Raw genomic sequence first — 15,629 nt, 5'->3', positions numbered from 1 at the left:
GGAGCTCCTTTGTCCCCGGAATTGTTTGCAGACACGACACTCAAACGAACGTCTTGCACAAAGAATCTCGGCTCGAGACCAGCGGGAACTTCTGCCGCTCAGCACAGATGACAAAATGGCTACTTTCCCATCATCGACCGCAGCAAAACTTGACTGATCATGGCCATGCGTGGCAGAAGATGATGAGATTATGTACGGGAGGACCACTTGCAGCCCCGTCAAACAAAGCAGGCTTAACTAGAACGCTGTCCGTCCTATCTGCTATAAATCGTCCATGACTGGAGCTGATCGTATAAGTCAGGTAAGGCCTCGTTGTCCCGCATACTGAGATTCGGGGTCCTAATCTGTCCATCTCCTACAGTTTCAGCACAGCAATACCTCGCCGCGATATCACAAATCCGGAATTCACCTCGAAAGCATTCGCACCATGGCCCCTGTGTCTGGACATGTCTACCGCCCTCATCACGAAATACTACTACGTCGATCGGCGGCAAATTACCTGGATTGGCCTCTGTGGGCGCAGATATTGCTGGTGGTAGTGGCCGTTACGTTCTGGATCCCGGCGTACTTTACCGTCCAGCTATTTATGGAATGCTCGTGTCTCCGACGGCGGCGTCGTCCCAGAGAGGAGACGGTCTAAAAAGTAGTGACGGACATCCCTTCATCGGTGTAACTATGGCAGATATCAGCGCCGTGGGGTGATTAATGGTATCCCAACCAACGCTCAGCAATGTCCCATATTCGACAGTGTGCAACATTGCTCAGGGACGTGGGTGGGTGCTCATTGCTCTATGCTATTGTGACTGCTTGTTATTGCTTTGTGCTGCCTCTTCTCGCCTGTTGCGGCGCTTGAATATTGCCTAAAGGCCCTAACAAACGTTGTATATCCTAAGCATCATCGGGCGATGACACCAGAATGGAAGCTAAACACGGACGGTCGAAATCATACTCTGATCGGAAGAGGTACGTACGCTACGACGACGTCCGTGCAGAGGTACAACCTGCGCCTACCATTAAACAGATTGTACCTCAGAGCTCTTCTTCCTTGAAGTGATAATGGGGGGATGGATACAGTGGCATATCGTGTGGTCTACCGTGTAATACGTGGAGGAGGAGGAGGAGGTGGTGGTGGTGGTGGGTGACTGCATTGAGGATACAGTAGGGGTTGCTGCTTCACCGAATGAATGTCTGCCATTTGGGATCCGGGGCTTGGTTCGCCCTGCAACCTACTGTATGAATGTACCTCCATATCCGCTGCTGGCGGTAGATGACGGATCCCAGCACCATCGATCGATACTGCTTTCCGCAATCCGGGAAATGTCCCCGTCGCAAGCAAGGTACATAAGTATCACACGGATGCTTCCAGCACTGTGGAGCAGACTACTCGCACGATTGCCGCTTGGGACAACGCGTGGAACTTACGGACCTGGACCTGGATCGTCGGTCGGCTAGTCTAGTCTCTACTCGTTCCGTCCTCAGCTCGCGGCTTCGGTCTGCTTGGCTGGGAATATATAAGTCTCTTCGTTCTGCACGGGCGAACATGAACTTGTGGTGGAACATCAATTACCCTTGGGGTCGTGATGGACGCGGAGGAGACGACAGGGTCGAGGAGGTCAGGGATATCGTCTGACATTAGAGCTTTCGTCGTCCACACTTTCGTCATCGTTGTGTCCATGTTCACCGATACCTTGATGGCACGCCCGTGCTTTTCCTTGTCCAGTGGAATGCTTCCAAGGCAGGCCCGAGGACTCGACATTCGATAGTCAAAAGTCCGCTTCCCGGAATGTTGGACCACCGGACATGATCGGGGTGGAATGTGTCGAAGCGATGGTCTTGGACGCCACCGCATGTCAACGACCGCTTTTCGCAGGTTGGACAACCCCAGAAGCATCGGAGCATCGTTGAAATGATTGTCGCCGTGGTCATCCATCACATTGACAGACATGCCCCGACCCGACGTCGTCTTCCGCCACATAGTGGAATGATTCTGATGTGGTGGCCATTAAGGCGAATAAACCCAGCCTCACATGTGCCAAATGTTCCTCGGTTTAGTTTTCAGGATCTTTGACGTCGATGCACCTTGTAAGCCATCAGCAAATAGGCAGGGTCGTGGCGGCATCAATTGGGGTTGTTATCGTCCTCTTCATCTTCGAGATCTCCTACCGTCATGTGCAGGAATTCGTGTGCAAACACCTCGATCGTCATAACGACGGTGAATGGTCGTATTTCTTAGGTTCGACGCCTGCCTTCAGTTCGATATGAAATCCACTTGGGAGTATGTGAGGCTCACTTATGCTGAGGTCTGGGCTATTTTTTCGGCGCTTGGTTTCTCCGGGGTTGTTCCGATCCAGAATATATGATGTGATGCCCAAATCTGGAGCACTCAATCATCGTCAATATCCGTTCGTAACTCTCTCCGCCAAACAACCGCTTTCCACACAATTAGTGCTGGACCTGAACTTGAAGTCCGGTTCCGGCTCCTCCTTGAAGTCTGGGTTTACTGACAAGACAGCAGTGGGGCAACTATTGTGCCATTGTTGCAAGCTTGAAAAACTAGGGCATACTACGACGACATTTTCGTGGCACAAGCGTCCTTCCTGACGGCACCCGACGAGGCCTGAACCTGAAGGGCAGCATTACTTCCGAGGCAGTCTACTGCGACTCCAGCCACTCCATCTGGAGGACACTTGGCCGGCCTTACTGTTCTGAGTTGTGGGAACCCTGCAGTTTTGACCGGACGTGTGCTGGAGCTACCATCGAGAGAATAGCAATCTAGGTGAATAAGGAGAGCCCCTTCAAGAGCGGACCACAGTTTTAATTCTTGGTCACCTACCCCTGCTACCGTTCTCGACGTGCGACATCTCTGGTGTCACCTCCCTCGGTTCACCATGTCCCACTCGAAGCGCAACACGTCATTGGCCTTCTTCACCGCTCATGAACGCTCCCTCCTCCGCTCAAGCTGGGGAACCCAAACAACTCGACTTACACGCGACTCCTTTCTGCCCTTCGGGTATTGCCGCTTATGTCTCGGCTATGCCAACGTGCCCGTGGCTTGCGGCGAAGGGAACCACGGCACCCGAAAAGTCCACCTCTTTTGCCGGGAATGTGCGTTGAACGATCTCATGGCCCAGAGAAAAGAGATCAAGCGGCTAGAGAGGGAAGCTGAGACGCGGGAGAAGGGGGAGCGCGAGGAGAAAGCGAGGGAGGAGGAAGAGAGGAAGAAAAGGGAGTTGGAATTGTTCGAGAGGACCGCGATGGGCTTTGCAGACGATGGGATCGAGGCGATAGGACGGAAAAGGAAGAGGGAGGCCGAAGAGCTGCATGCCCACCGATTCGAGACGCAGAGCAACGGTCGTGACAGCAATGAAAAGAACAAGAAGCCCAAATCCTCCGAAGCGAGTTTCTGGATCCCCGGCTCCGACAGCCTGTCCGCATCGACAACGACGACTTCGACGTCGAAACAGCAGAAGCTCCATCCTCTATGTCCCGCGTCGACGCCGGGGGACAAACACAACTACTCGCTGAAATCACTTATCACAGTCAACTTTGCAGAAATTGCCTCGGAAACGGGTGCGAAGGCGGTCGAGTCAACAAGGATATGTCCAAGCTGCAAGAAAGCCCTCAACAACACATCACGGCCGATGCTGGGAACAGCAGATGGATGTGGGCACGTCATCTGCGGCGCCTGTGCCGACTTGTTTCTAGTGGGTCCGGGTTCCAATGGCGGGTCGTCGAAAGAACCGAAGGACGCCCAGGCAAGCATTCTCTGCTATGTCTGCGAAGCCGACCTGAGCGGAACAGCGCCCGAAGCGGGAGTGAATGACGAGAAGGGGGGCAAGGGCAAGAAGCAGAAACACAAGGAGGGAAAAGAACACAGTCGGAACGTGGGCAGACTGGTCGAAATTAGCTGTGAAGGAACCGGTTTTGCGGGCGGAGGGTCGAACCTGGCAAAGCGGGAGGGCGTGGCATTCCAGTGCTGAATGCTGGCTTCAGTCTGGATATCCTATACTGTCCTCCGCTGTCTGAGGTGCCCTAATGGAACATCTGGAGTTTCATATGCGCTCACATGTCTTATTATTACATAATAAAGCTGCCGGAAACGGATAATCGTAATTCTCCGCGCGAGGAGCGCCACCAGCTTTGAATGTCCTTGACCTGCCGCAGTTATTTTTGCTGGCAACCGATGCTTCATTCCTTGCTGTCTCCTCCTCTTGACATACCTGGCGTGTAACCCATCCCGTCCGGCCGAACAAATCCTGAAATGGGTGCTCGTCCAGACACCAGAGGGCGAATCATAGCATCACAAGAGCCCGACTGACTGACGAACCACTCACTCACTCACTCACCTCCTGTGAACAAACGCCCTCTCTACATTAAGACCACCATCCTACTACCCGTCGCGCCGCCACAATGCAAGGCTTCAACATGGGCCGCTACGTCCCGCCGGACCTGGAGGGCGTGGTGTCGTTCAACACGGCGTCGGGCAAGGGCCACGCGCTGGGCTCGCGCGCACGCAAGCTCAAGACCGAGGGCGTCCTGACCGTGCGCTTCGAGTGCCCCTTCGCCATCTGGTGCACGCACTGCCGGCCCGAGCAGCTCATCGGCCAGGGGGTGCGGTTCAACGCCGAGAAGAAGAAAGTCGGCAGTTACTTCTCCACGCCCGTCTGGAGTTTCCGCTTCAAACACCCCGTCTGTGGCGGCTGGCTCGAGGTCCGCACCGATCCCCAGCACGCCGAGTACGTGGTCGTCGAGGGCGGGCGGCGCAGGGACACGGGCGCGGAGAAAGTGCTGGACGGGGAAATACGCATCGCGGGGCCGGGCGGTGGAAATGTGACCGAGGAAGACAAGGCGCGGCTGGAGCGCGACGGTGGGTTCGGCGCCCTGGAGAAGAAGGTCCAGGACAAGACCCTCTTCGACTCGCAGAAAGAGCGGCTCGAGAGCCTCCTCCAGGCCAGCGAGCGCGACTGGGCCGACCCCTACGAGCGCAGTCGACAGCTCCGCGCCGAGTTCCGCGTGGGCCGCCGCAAGCGGCAGGCCGACGAGAAGTCCGGCGAGGCTTTGAAGGAGAAGTTCGGCCTGGCGCTGGACGTGGTGGGTGAGCACGCCGAGGACGGCGAGAGGGCCAAGTTTATCGAGTTTGGCGAGCATCCTGACCTCCTGTCGACGACGATAGCGACGAGTTCGAGTTCGAGGAAGCCCATGTTCCGCCACGTCCTCGACGGGGATGGACACTTGGGAGGGCCCCCTTCCTCCTCTACTCCTTCCTCTCTCTCACTCCTCTCCTCCTCGTCCTACTCCTCCGCTGCCACCGCCGCCTCTCGGTCCAAGTCCACTCCCGCAACGAAACGGGATCCGGATCACTACAAGAAGGATATCCTGCAGAGCACGCTACGCAGTAACACGAGGATTGCGACCGACCCGTTCCTGAGGGGGGAGGAGGAGGGGGATATCTGGCAGAAGCCCCGCGTCAAACGGAAAAGAAGAGGGGCGGATGAGGAGGACGGGGGGGAGACGGAGCACAACAATAGAGATAGACATGAAGATAAATACGAAGACACGGAAAAGAGACGAGAAACGAACGCGAAAGCGACAGCGAAAGCCGGAAACAGCACGGCGTTGGCGTTGGTGGTCGGCTATGATTCGGATTCATCGTGATGGTGATTGATTGATTGATTGATTGATACCCCCATGCCGTGCCTATGGCCATGCGTGCCTTTTTCAATCCTCTAGGCATCTGAATAGATGTCTCTCTTCTTTGAACCAGTTTTGGCGTGGTTCTGTGCAGAATAATCATACAAATCTTAAAAGCTCGCTTGCTTTTTTCCGTTCCGTCGTGGTACCACCCTTACCTCTGCCCTACCGGGTCCTGCTGGGTCGTCTTCATGTTGTTGTCCATCTCCTTCACGGCTTGCAGGGGACGTCTGTGTGGTGCGGCCGGTGGTGCTGCTGCTCGACTCGCCGCCCACGGCGCCTGCGTGACTCCGTTGACAAACCCCGCCGGCTTCGCAGCAGAAGCAGCGGCAGCGGCCCAGGGAGCAGCCGTCGTCGTCGTCGGACCCGTCGGCCTCACCGCACTCGGGGCATTCGTGTCCATCGGGTTGCGGAGCGGTTGATTGCTCGCCGCGGCGTGGGTAGAGGGTGGTGGCGGCTTCGCGTCGGGGTCCCGCTCCCACCGGAACAGCGACCCGAAGGGGAAGTGCTGGACGACGGGAAACTTGGAGAGCACCTCGGCGTTGTACATCTTGATCATGCCCTTGTTGATCTTTCCCCAACCGTCCTTGATGCCCGAGATGTCGAAGAGCATGGGGCTGTGTTCCCAGAAGGGCCCACGCTTGACGTCGTAGATGAAGGCGACCGCCGCGAAGTACATGTTGGCACGCTTTTCCTTCTCAACCAGGTTGGGCTTCGTTACCGCCGACGCCTCGGGCGCGTCGGGCAGCGAGCCCTCCGTCGGGGTGGCGTCGTCGGTCTCGGCGATGGGCGGACACAGCTGGGCGGAGCCAAACACGTAGGGGAGGAAGGAATTGTCGTCCAAACCCCAGACGCCATGCGACCCGGCCGGCTCCAGCGTGTACGTCTTGATGAGTTTCCGGACAAGCACGAGGTACAGCTCGAACACGCCCAGGACGATGCCTCGCTCTTCCACGCCCGGTGTTTGGGTGGTGTCGGGGAAGAACCCCAGCTTCCACAGGCAGGCCAGGAAGGCGAGGAAGCTGAGCTCGTGGCCCGTCCCGTAGTCCAGCCGTTGCGCGCTACCGAGGCTGCCCAGGAGATACGCCCCGAGCTCCTCGTGCGCGGGTGCGAGTTCTTCTGGGAGAGATTCCGTCAATAAGCTGCCCGCCACCACCTGTTCCTCGACCATCTTGTACCACTTGCGGAAACTGACGTTGCCAAATCGCCTCGGGCCGGTGTCGGGAGGCACGGCGTCGACAAGGTCTATCAGCTTGTTCAACAGGTGACGCAGTCGCGAGATGGCATCGGAGAACACGAGCTCGTCTGAGTCTAGTCGCCAGGTCGTGATGGTGCTTGTTCCTCCCGTCTGGCTTTTGCGTGGCACAACCGACCTGTTCAACTGCAGAATGAATGTCATGATGTCCCGATAGGCCAGCGACATCAGGAAGAAGGACAAGTCGGGGCCATCGAAGATCTTCTTCACCGGCTTCTCGAACCGATGTGACTTTAGGTCTGTGATCTTGGTGAGTGTTGGAACGTGGGCCATGACGGTGCTGGGAGAAGAGTCCCCTGGTTGGGGCTCGAGGACCGATCTATGGGGAATATTGAGAAGAGGTTCGAACTATTCTGTACAACTGTACAACGGTACGACTGTAACAATTCACATTAGTTAGTAGAGGATGGTGAAATACGTTCATGGTCGAGGTGACGATGGAAGTCACCAAGGGATTTGTAAGTCCTTATGTAAACTGTCTTTATGTAAGCTGTCACGTGGCTGTCGCCTGCGCAACCGACGCCAACGCGGGGCGCGTAACCCTCTACCAAGTACTCTGTACCAATTGCATGTCCATGCCACCTGTGTACGTGACTTCCAAGTCGGGGTTCTCAAATGCTGCACTCCGCAGCGCGTCGATCTGCGGCTCGCGATGCTGTTGAGTGGGAAGCAGAAGACGTGACGGCCATCCTGAACGAAGAGGCAGCCAACACGACACGAACCCCTCGCAGAAAGAGCAGGCGAGCGTCTCGCCTCGGGCCCAATGCGAACCCAAGCCCCTCGAACGGTCGTGCTCACGTCGAGCTCCCTGCCCGGTCTGTCCCTGACATGGCCGTCGCAACAACTGCAAGTCCATCTCGACGCATATCTCAACGACTTCGGAAACGGCAGTCGCTTGCAGGACTTACTCCTGTCAACAGACGCGACATATATGCGATACCCAACAACCCGGAACCCATAGCCGTGACGAAACCCCTACTCGAGCCTATCAAGAGGCTCAGGCCGCTCAATAAAAAATCACAATGGACGGAATCGCCTTTCAAGGGCAAGGGAATACTAGACACGAGGACAAATGCGCTGGTAAACTTGGACGATTCGCCTAGGAAGCGCCCCGTCAGGCCTCGCATCGAGAAGATTGGTCGGTCGCTTAAAAAATCCGGCCGCCCTGCGAGCAAGCTGAAGGAAACGACGACGGCAACTAGAGGTGGAGGGCCTTTGGACGGTGAGGATATCTTCGAAGCCTCTCAAATAGAAGATCTGGAGAAGAATAATCCTGCAGGACATGATCGAATAGTTCCAGAAGCAGAAGAAGGTCCTTCAAATACAGAGGTTCTAACCGAAGCTTCCATGAAGCCATTCCAATCCGAACCAGGGGGGGATGCTGGTCCCGAGATCGAGCAAAGGCCGCAAGCCCCTGCCAAATTGCCTCATCTGCTGGCCGAAATAGCCCAGCAAGCACTCGCTCTAGGACCAACCGAGAATGATATCCTCCACGAAGTGGTTGAAGCAAGCGGCGAGGAGGAAGCAGGCAACGCGGCCAATGACCACGAAGAGAGAGCACCTACTCCCACTCCGGCGGTACAACGTCAGCGCCCACGGACTCAGGCTGAACGGGATGCTGTGGAGCGGGCTGCGGCTGAAGAGAAAGCCAAACGAGAACAGATGGTCAAAGACGCATTGTCAGGCATCGAGTTGGCGGTAGAAGTACTCGATTGCAAGGACGCTTGGACAGAAGTCCTTGTTGCTGCCGCCGAAATCACTGGGATCCGTGCTTCGTCTGAACCAGAGTCAACCACGGGTAAAGCTTGTGCGCGTGCATTCCGGACGATGGCGCATATCTACAAGAAGCTCCACCGTGGCAACCACGGGTCTCTGCGGGAGCTGGAGGATGAAAAACGGGAGACACTGAACCTCTTGAGGCAACGATGCAAGCATATCTGTGAACAACGTCATAAACCCGAGATGCATTCCGACCGTGAGCGGAACCGGATGGCCCGAGACTTATATGAACACCTGATTCCGAGCTCGTTACAATTGGCCAAACGGGCACTGAAGGTCTTGTTCCAGAATGACACGCTGAGCCTGACGGCCTTGAAGGAAATCTGCCGACTCCTGAACATAACTCTCCAGCTAGTGGAGAGCGCCAGGACTTGGGAGCCGAGACCTCGGCTGGGAAAGGCGATCAAAAGCAAGACATCCTCAGACATTAAGCCCGGCGTTTCAGCTATCGTGGAGAATTATCGGCGTATGGTCGTTCAAAATAACCGCGAGAGATTCGTCGACGAGCTTGAAGTGCGACAGAAGCTGAACTTGGAGAGACAAAGAGCTGAATACCAACGGAGAAAAGAGGCCGCGATGGCAAGATATCGACAATATTGTAATCATGATTACCACGGTGGTGTGGTGATCCCAGACACGCCCGTTTCCAGTCCACAGCGCCAATCTGTTGACATGGGCGAGCTACTCACCGGCGACGAAGACGGCCTGCCAGATTCTCAACATAGAGAAGGGACGGGACATGTCAGACCAAGAATAAACCGAGAGCCCACCGAAGATATTCCCCCTCCGGCCGAGACAGAATGGAGCCAAAGTGAATTTATCGTTTTGGTCAACGCTTTGCAACAATACACCAGTGAGTCGAGGTGGGAGGACATCATCGACGCTTACGGCGGGCCAGGAGGGAAACTGGAGAAATACGACATGGACCAGATCATAGCGAAGGCTCGATGGGTCAAGCAGACCATGGCGAGGCAGCTGGAGGACGAGCTGGACAGGTCCTGGGACTGGTTGAGGAGTGTTCCGAGTTGAATATGCAAACACCATGTCTGTTTCTTCCGTTTTCTTCATTTCATAGCGTTCAGTTCAAGATACCCCTTTTTTGCCTGGTCTCCATGTTGTTGATAGTCAATGATAAGCCATCATCCTCAAAGTCCATGTAGATTCGACCGGGTCAATTTCCACCTCTTCTAAAAGCAGGCTTGATCATGTCTGGCACGAGTGAGACGACGGTGCAGGTGTCTCAATGGGAATAAGAGGGGGACAGGCGTAGGGTCGGAGCAGGCTGAAACCACTAATCTCGGGGAAGCAGTGAGGGATGAGGACTGGCGAGAGGCGAGCGAGACCACGTCGGTGATAGAGAGGTTAGCCCTCGTGAAGTCCAGTTGCTGGTGGTGGGGGCTTTTGGTTTCTTTCGCTTCTTCGCTTCTTTGCTTGGGGATAATCACAGACCGAAAAGGAACGCGTCGCCGCGACTTCAGGAATCAACCCTCTCGCTTTTGTCTCCCAATCGGTCGAAGCCAGCAGGTCTGAGACTAGGCGGATTGACTCCTCTCCCTTCCTCTCCTTCCTGCCAGATATCTTGCTTCTTGTACATCTCGCTCTTGTTTTTCCCCCAGTGGATTGTGGCAGAGTGTCTGCCTCATATTATCCTGCAGCCATGGACAAAAAGGACGAGACTGCGACCATCAAGCCGAAGGTGGCCAATCCTCCGTCGCGGCCTGTGGCCAGGACTCCGGCGTCCAGATTGTCTACCACGACGACCAGACCGGCTACTGCCTCTACTGCTACGTCGTCGGCTGCCAGGCCCGCCGTTGGAAGTTCATTGAGCAAGCCGCCCGCCAGACCGACTCCTGCGAGCACCACCGTCCGAAAGACCCCCACCACCGCCTCGACTTCCTAAATCGCCACACATAAGAAAAGAGAATCAGACACTTCGGTGGACGAGAAGCCGTCCGGCGACGAAAAGAGCAGAGATGGCATATCTGCAAGGCCCAAGAGGATGTCTTTGGCGCCCTCCTCGACCTCCAGGACGGCTGCTCCCACCCCTACTCGACGGACATCAATGCAAACTGCAGGGACATCGAGTCAAGCAACTAGCAGCAGTCCCGTCGCTGCGAGGAAGGTAGCTGCCCCTCCGAGCACCACTCGGACCACAGCGTCGACTCCTTCTGCCACACGAGTAAGGCCCCTGGCCTCCTCAAGAACTGTCGGTACCGGCGCCCTTGCCGACAAGAAACGCCTGAGCACGATCCCTGCCTCTCCCGCCGTCAAGGCCGGAATGGAAGAGCCGGACGATAACAAGGAAAATGCGACGTCGGCTGCAGAAGAGAAGGCAGCCGGGACTGCTCGTCCGCCGTTGGGATCGAGGAAGTCTACGAGGTCGCTCTTGATCGAGCAGCGCATAAGAGAGTTCGAGCTTGTCAATAGCATGTTGCGGGCAGCGATGACCGCCGACGGTGCTGATGAAGAGGAACAACAGTCCATGGACAATGACGCCGCCAGCAAGATTGCTAGACTGAAGTCGGACCTGGCCAAGGTCCGGGCATTCGAACGGACTCACGGTCGAGTACCGACAGCTGCGGAATTGGAGGAGGTACAATCGGTGATTGAAGAAACACCTCCTGAATCGGTGGTCGAGGCCGACAAACCTCCGTCGGACGGCCTTGGTGCCGCAACTGTGCCAGGGCTGCAGGACGAGGCTAGCAAGGCCCAAGTCGTTGCTCTACAGGCGGAGCTGATTGATTTGAAGGCCAAACTCGAACAATTCAGCAAGAGCGCGGAGGAAGAGAGCGTCCGGGTGCTGGATGCCACAGAAGCTATCCGAAACGAGCACGCGGCCAAAATTGAACAGCTTTCATTGCTTCACGAGACCAAAGTCTCGGAAATGGAGCGTTCACATCAAGAAGAGCTCCGAGAGCTCTATCAAGGGCACGAAACCAAAGCAGAAGAGCATGCCCTAGAACTGGCCCTTGCGCGGAAAGAGATCGAGCAATCCAAGTCGGAACTGGAAGAACTTCGCAATGCGGCCGCTGAACAGGCTTCGACGAGGGATAGCAATGCGCAACTGGAAAAGGAAATGGAGACCAAGATTGCAACCCTCGAAGCTGACTATCAAGCGCGGCTCGCCGAAGGGCAGGCCAAGCTCGAGGAGGTCGGCCTTGAGATTGCGAATAAACAGAAAGAAATCGTCCGTCAACGGGAAGAACTTGCAAAAATCGAGGGGGAGATGTCCCGACAGAACGAAGTCATTGAATCTTTGAAAGGTCAAGTTCTCGAATTCCAACAAGCAAAGGACGAGGCAAGCAATGCTCAGGCGGCGCTAGTGCGTGCGCTTGAGGATCAGATCAAAGCTCTACAGCAAGAAAAGGCCGAGGCGGATGCTGCCGCTGCCACGTCTCTCACGGCCGCCGAGGAAGCTCACACGGCGGAAATAGACGCCATCAAGCGGCAGTTGAGTGACGCCCAAGAAGAGCTGAAGACAGTACAGGGCTCACAAGAAAGCGAAGTGCAAAAAGTGTTGAAAAAGGCTGAAGCTGACCTTGCCGCTGTCAACGACGAGCTCGAAAGGAATAGGGCTTCGCATTCGAGTAGAATCCAAGATCTCGAGGCTCAGCTGCAAAAGGCCAGGGAAGAAGCCGAGGCGAAGAGAGCCGATCATGAAAAGGCTCTTGCGGCGTTGCAAAGCCAGGTGGATGCAGCCAAAACCGCCCTCGACGAGGTGACTGCCAACCAGGACAAGATCTTGAAGGAACACAAGACCCACAGCGAGTCTGCCGAAAAGGAACTCATTGCACTGAAATCTGCTCATGAGAAGGAGCTCGACACCCTTCTGTCGAGCACACAGGCGAAACACGAAGAAGAAATGGCGACACTGAAGTCCGGCCATGCTGAGCAGATCCAACAGCTTGAGCAAAAGCTCCACGACTCGCAAAAGGAAATGTCAGCCCTCAAGAATACACACTCTTCCCAGATCAAGCAGTTGGAGGACCAGATGAACGCGTCCCTCAAAGATCTGGAGTCCATTGAAGCTGGGCATTTGCAGCAACTCGGTCGTGTGAAGTCGGAAGCTTCCGAGTCGCAACAGAAAGCCGAGAAGATCCACATTGAAAGGATACGCAATCTCGAGCTGCAGCTCAATGCGGTAGAGGCCGAATTGACAGACGCGAGAGCTATTCATGGGAAGCAGCTAGAGGAGATGAAGAAGCAGGGAGCTAACGAGCATGAAACTACGCTCAACGCATTGAAGGAGTCGCACGCCGCCACGGTCAAGGACTTGGAAGGTCAGCTCAAATCCGCTCAAGGCTCTCTGGACACAATCAAGGCCGACCACGCAAAGCAGCTCAGCGAGTTGGAAGAGCAGATCTCCACCCGCCATTCCGAAACGATCACCGCTCTAAAGGCCGAGCATGCACAACAGATTCAAGATGTGGAAAGCAAAGCGAAGTCTTTGCGTGAGAAAGCACTGGACGAACTACGGTCGAGCCTCGCGGAGGAGAAGCGCCAGCTGGAATCACAAGCGAGATCTCTTCAACAGGAGCTCGAGGGTAACAAATTCCAAACACAGATGGTGAAATCCATTCTCGAAAACACTGAAAGAGAAGCCAGGGAAAAAGAGGACGAATTGAATGAAGCCGTGGAGAAGCTGAAAGCAGACATGTCAATGTCGGTCATCAAACTTGCACGGATGAGTGAGCTTCAAATGCAGCACGATCAGTTGTTGGAGACGCAGAAAGTTCTGGAGGCCCAGGCCGAGAAGGACATGGAGGCGTTGCGCGCCGAACATGCAAAGGCGCTCGCCGAGCTTGAGAATACGCTGAGGGCACAGCATGAGCAAGCCATCGAGAGAGTGCGCGAGGAGCATTCCCAGTCCGTCGAATCCAGCCAAGCCGCAAACCAGACTCAATACGAGGAGCTTCGGAAACGCATGAAGGAAGAACACGACAATCAATTGGACGAGATCATGAAGACGTTGGAGAGCCAGTGGAAGGGCCAGGTTGACCAGCTAGAGGAACAACATGCGGCCGCTAGTGCCCGCCTCGCGGAGGCCGAGAAACAGCACGAGGAAGCCTTGCGCAAAGCCAAATCGGAGCATGAAACCGCACTTGCGCAACTGCAGGCGGAGCTGCAGGGGGCACGCGATACGGCCGAGTCGAGCCAGTCGTCATCGGTCGAGCTGGACGACCTTCGAACCCAACTTGTGAAAGCACAGGAGCAGGCCCAAGAAATCGAGAAAAGGCACCACGAAGCCATGGTTCTAGCACGCGAGGAACGAGAATCTGCTCTGGCAGCGATGAAGCAAGAGCTCATTGAAGCAAAGGAGGCGGCGGCGCAGCGACCGGATCCATCCCAGCTAGAGGAATTGAACCAGAAGTACACGATTGCCCAAAAGGAGCTCCATGAGTTGCAAGAGAAGCACGACCACGCGATCCGAGAGGCGAAGGCGGAATACGACACGCAACTGGAAAGGGTCCTGACCGAACTGAATGATGCCAAATTGGCGGCGCAGAGCACCACCACGCCGCCGGAAACCGAGCAGGTCGTCGACGCCATCAAGGCTAGTCTGGACGAGGCAAAGAAGACGATCGTGTCACTTGAAGCCGAGTTGGAGGGAGCCATGCTCGAGATCGAAACCCAACGCAACCTTGCTGAAAGTGCCCAGAAGGAAGTAGAGCGATTCAAGGCGGAGGCTACTACTACGCTCCCAAGCCCGAAGGCTGCTGGGAAGTCGGTGAATCCCCTATCTCCCAAACCCGGCCTGGAATCTAGTCGATGGGCTAGCTCTCCAGGCGCAGCGCCTGAAGATGCCGCAATGAGCTCCATGGCTGACAACACAACCCCTGCCGCAGCAGATCCAGAAGAATCATCTCCCGTCCCAGCAGCCACAAACGGGAAAAGTCGTAACGTTGCCGGGCAACTGGCTGGCATCCAGGAGCAGATCAAGCAGTTGGACGACCTGAGTGAAGACTTTCTCGAGGAGCACCAGAAGATGGCGGGGATTTTGAGTCGTGTGGACGACCAGACGCAGACGATGACGACGGATGGTGACAAGGACGACGACGAGGATTTGGATTAGTGGTCTTCACCCGGAGGAGTCCAGATGTGAATGACTACTTTACTGTTCACATTCTCACGAGGGCAAGAAACAGTTATCGAACAACAGTTATTGGACGTTGAAGAATTGGGTTTCTTCTTTTTCGAGGTTGATGGACGACAAGTAATCAGCAGGGAGGAGGGGGGAGAGAGGAGGAAGTTCCTCGTCGTTCATGTACCACGCGGGCTTTAATGTTTGTTGATTGGAAGTTTTTTTTTCTTCTTGTTCTTTGTCGAGTATGTAAGCTTGGGCTCCTCCTAATTTTGCTTTTTCTGTTGAATTGAGATTGAGATACCCCCTTTGCTTTGCTTGCTTGCTCGCCACTCGCCTGCGTGTGCGCGCCAGTCTGTCTGTCGATCTATTCTAGGCATATGTATATGTAGCTAGCTAGTCTACGGTCAGTATCACAACAAGATATCCATCCGTCCATCTCATGGCACACACGCTGGTGCAGGATCATCCTACACTCTACGAGGTATACTGTCCGGAGTCACGTCCATACATTTATGTGATAATATGTATGCATGTACATACGTATTCATACCTCGAGGACGAACGAACATGAATATCTCAGATGGGCGGCTCCGAGGCTGAGGAGTCCCTGCCTGGTCTGGATGAACTGTGAATACCTCGAAACCAGATCATACCTACGGGTATCTTCACCCACCAAGCGAAGGTTTGATAGGAAATACCGCTCAAATTACACTCTATTCTACATAGTCAAACTATCCTATCGTCTAATCTGGTCTTTTCCAATCCTCCGCCCTTCCTCTCTCTCTCTCTCTCTGTGTGTGTGTGTGTGTGCACGCGCTT

At 55.3% G+C, this 15,629-nt stretch overlaps 5 protein-coding genes across 5 annotated transcripts; 4 read left to right on the top strand and 1 right to left on the bottom strand.

Annotated features, from left to right (window-relative positions):
- Window positions 1–2,888: 2,888 nt before the first annotated feature.
- On the top strand, window positions 2,889–3,980 carry AYL99_11169 (hypothetical protein; the record flags this gene model as incomplete). The annotated part of the gene is made up of 1 exon (XM_018842675.1): window positions 2,889–3,980. One exon carries the CDS (start codon window positions 2,889–2,891, stop codon window positions 3,978–3,980), a length of 1,092 nt encoding a protein of 363 aa, XP_018688088.1.
- Window positions 3,981–4,410: 430 nt separating this feature from the next.
- On the top strand, window positions 4,411–5,655 carry AYL99_11168 (hypothetical protein; the record flags this gene model as incomplete). Its single annotated transcript, XM_018842674.1, has 1 exon — window positions 4,411–5,655. One exon carries the CDS (start codon window positions 4,411–4,413, stop codon window positions 5,653–5,655), a length of 1,245 nt encoding a protein of 414 aa, XP_018688087.1.
- A 190-nt stretch (window positions 5,656–5,845) lies between these two features.
- Window positions 5,846–7,219, bottom strand: AYL99_11167 (hypothetical protein; the record flags this gene model as incomplete). The annotated part of the gene is made up of 1 exon (XM_018842673.1): window positions 5,846–7,219. One exon carries the CDS (start codon window positions 7,217–7,219, stop codon window positions 5,846–5,848), a length of 1,374 nt encoding a protein of 457 aa, XP_018688086.1.
- A 342-nt stretch (window positions 7,220–7,561) lies between these two features.
- On the top strand, window positions 7,562–9,754 carry AYL99_11166 (hypothetical protein; the record flags this gene model as incomplete). The annotated part of the gene is made up of 1 exon (XM_018842672.1): window positions 7,562–9,754. One exon carries the CDS (start codon window positions 7,562–7,564, stop codon window positions 9,752–9,754), a length of 2,193 nt encoding a protein of 730 aa, XP_018688085.1.
- A 628-nt stretch (window positions 9,755–10,382) lies between these two features.
- On the top strand, window positions 10,383–14,798 carry AYL99_11165 (hypothetical protein; the record flags this gene model as incomplete). The annotated part of the gene is made up of 2 exons (XM_018842671.1): window positions 10,383–10,589; window positions 10,641–14,798. The coding sequence occupies 2 exons, from the start codon at window positions 10,383–10,385 to the stop codon at window positions 14,796–14,798; spliced, it is 4,365 nt and encodes a 1,454-aa protein (XP_018688084.1).
- Window positions 14,799–15,629: the final 831 nt, after the last annotated feature.

Source organism: Fonsecaea erecta (genome assembly GCF_001651985.1).
Source record: "Fonsecaea erecta strain CBS 125763 chromosome Unknown Scaff13, whole genome shotgun sequence".
Classification (NCBI taxonomy): domain Eukaryota; kingdom Fungi; phylum Ascomycota; class Eurotiomycetes; order Chaetothyriales; family Herpotrichiellaceae; genus Fonsecaea; species Fonsecaea erecta.
This window is presented reverse-complemented; position numbering and strand designations above follow the sequence as displayed.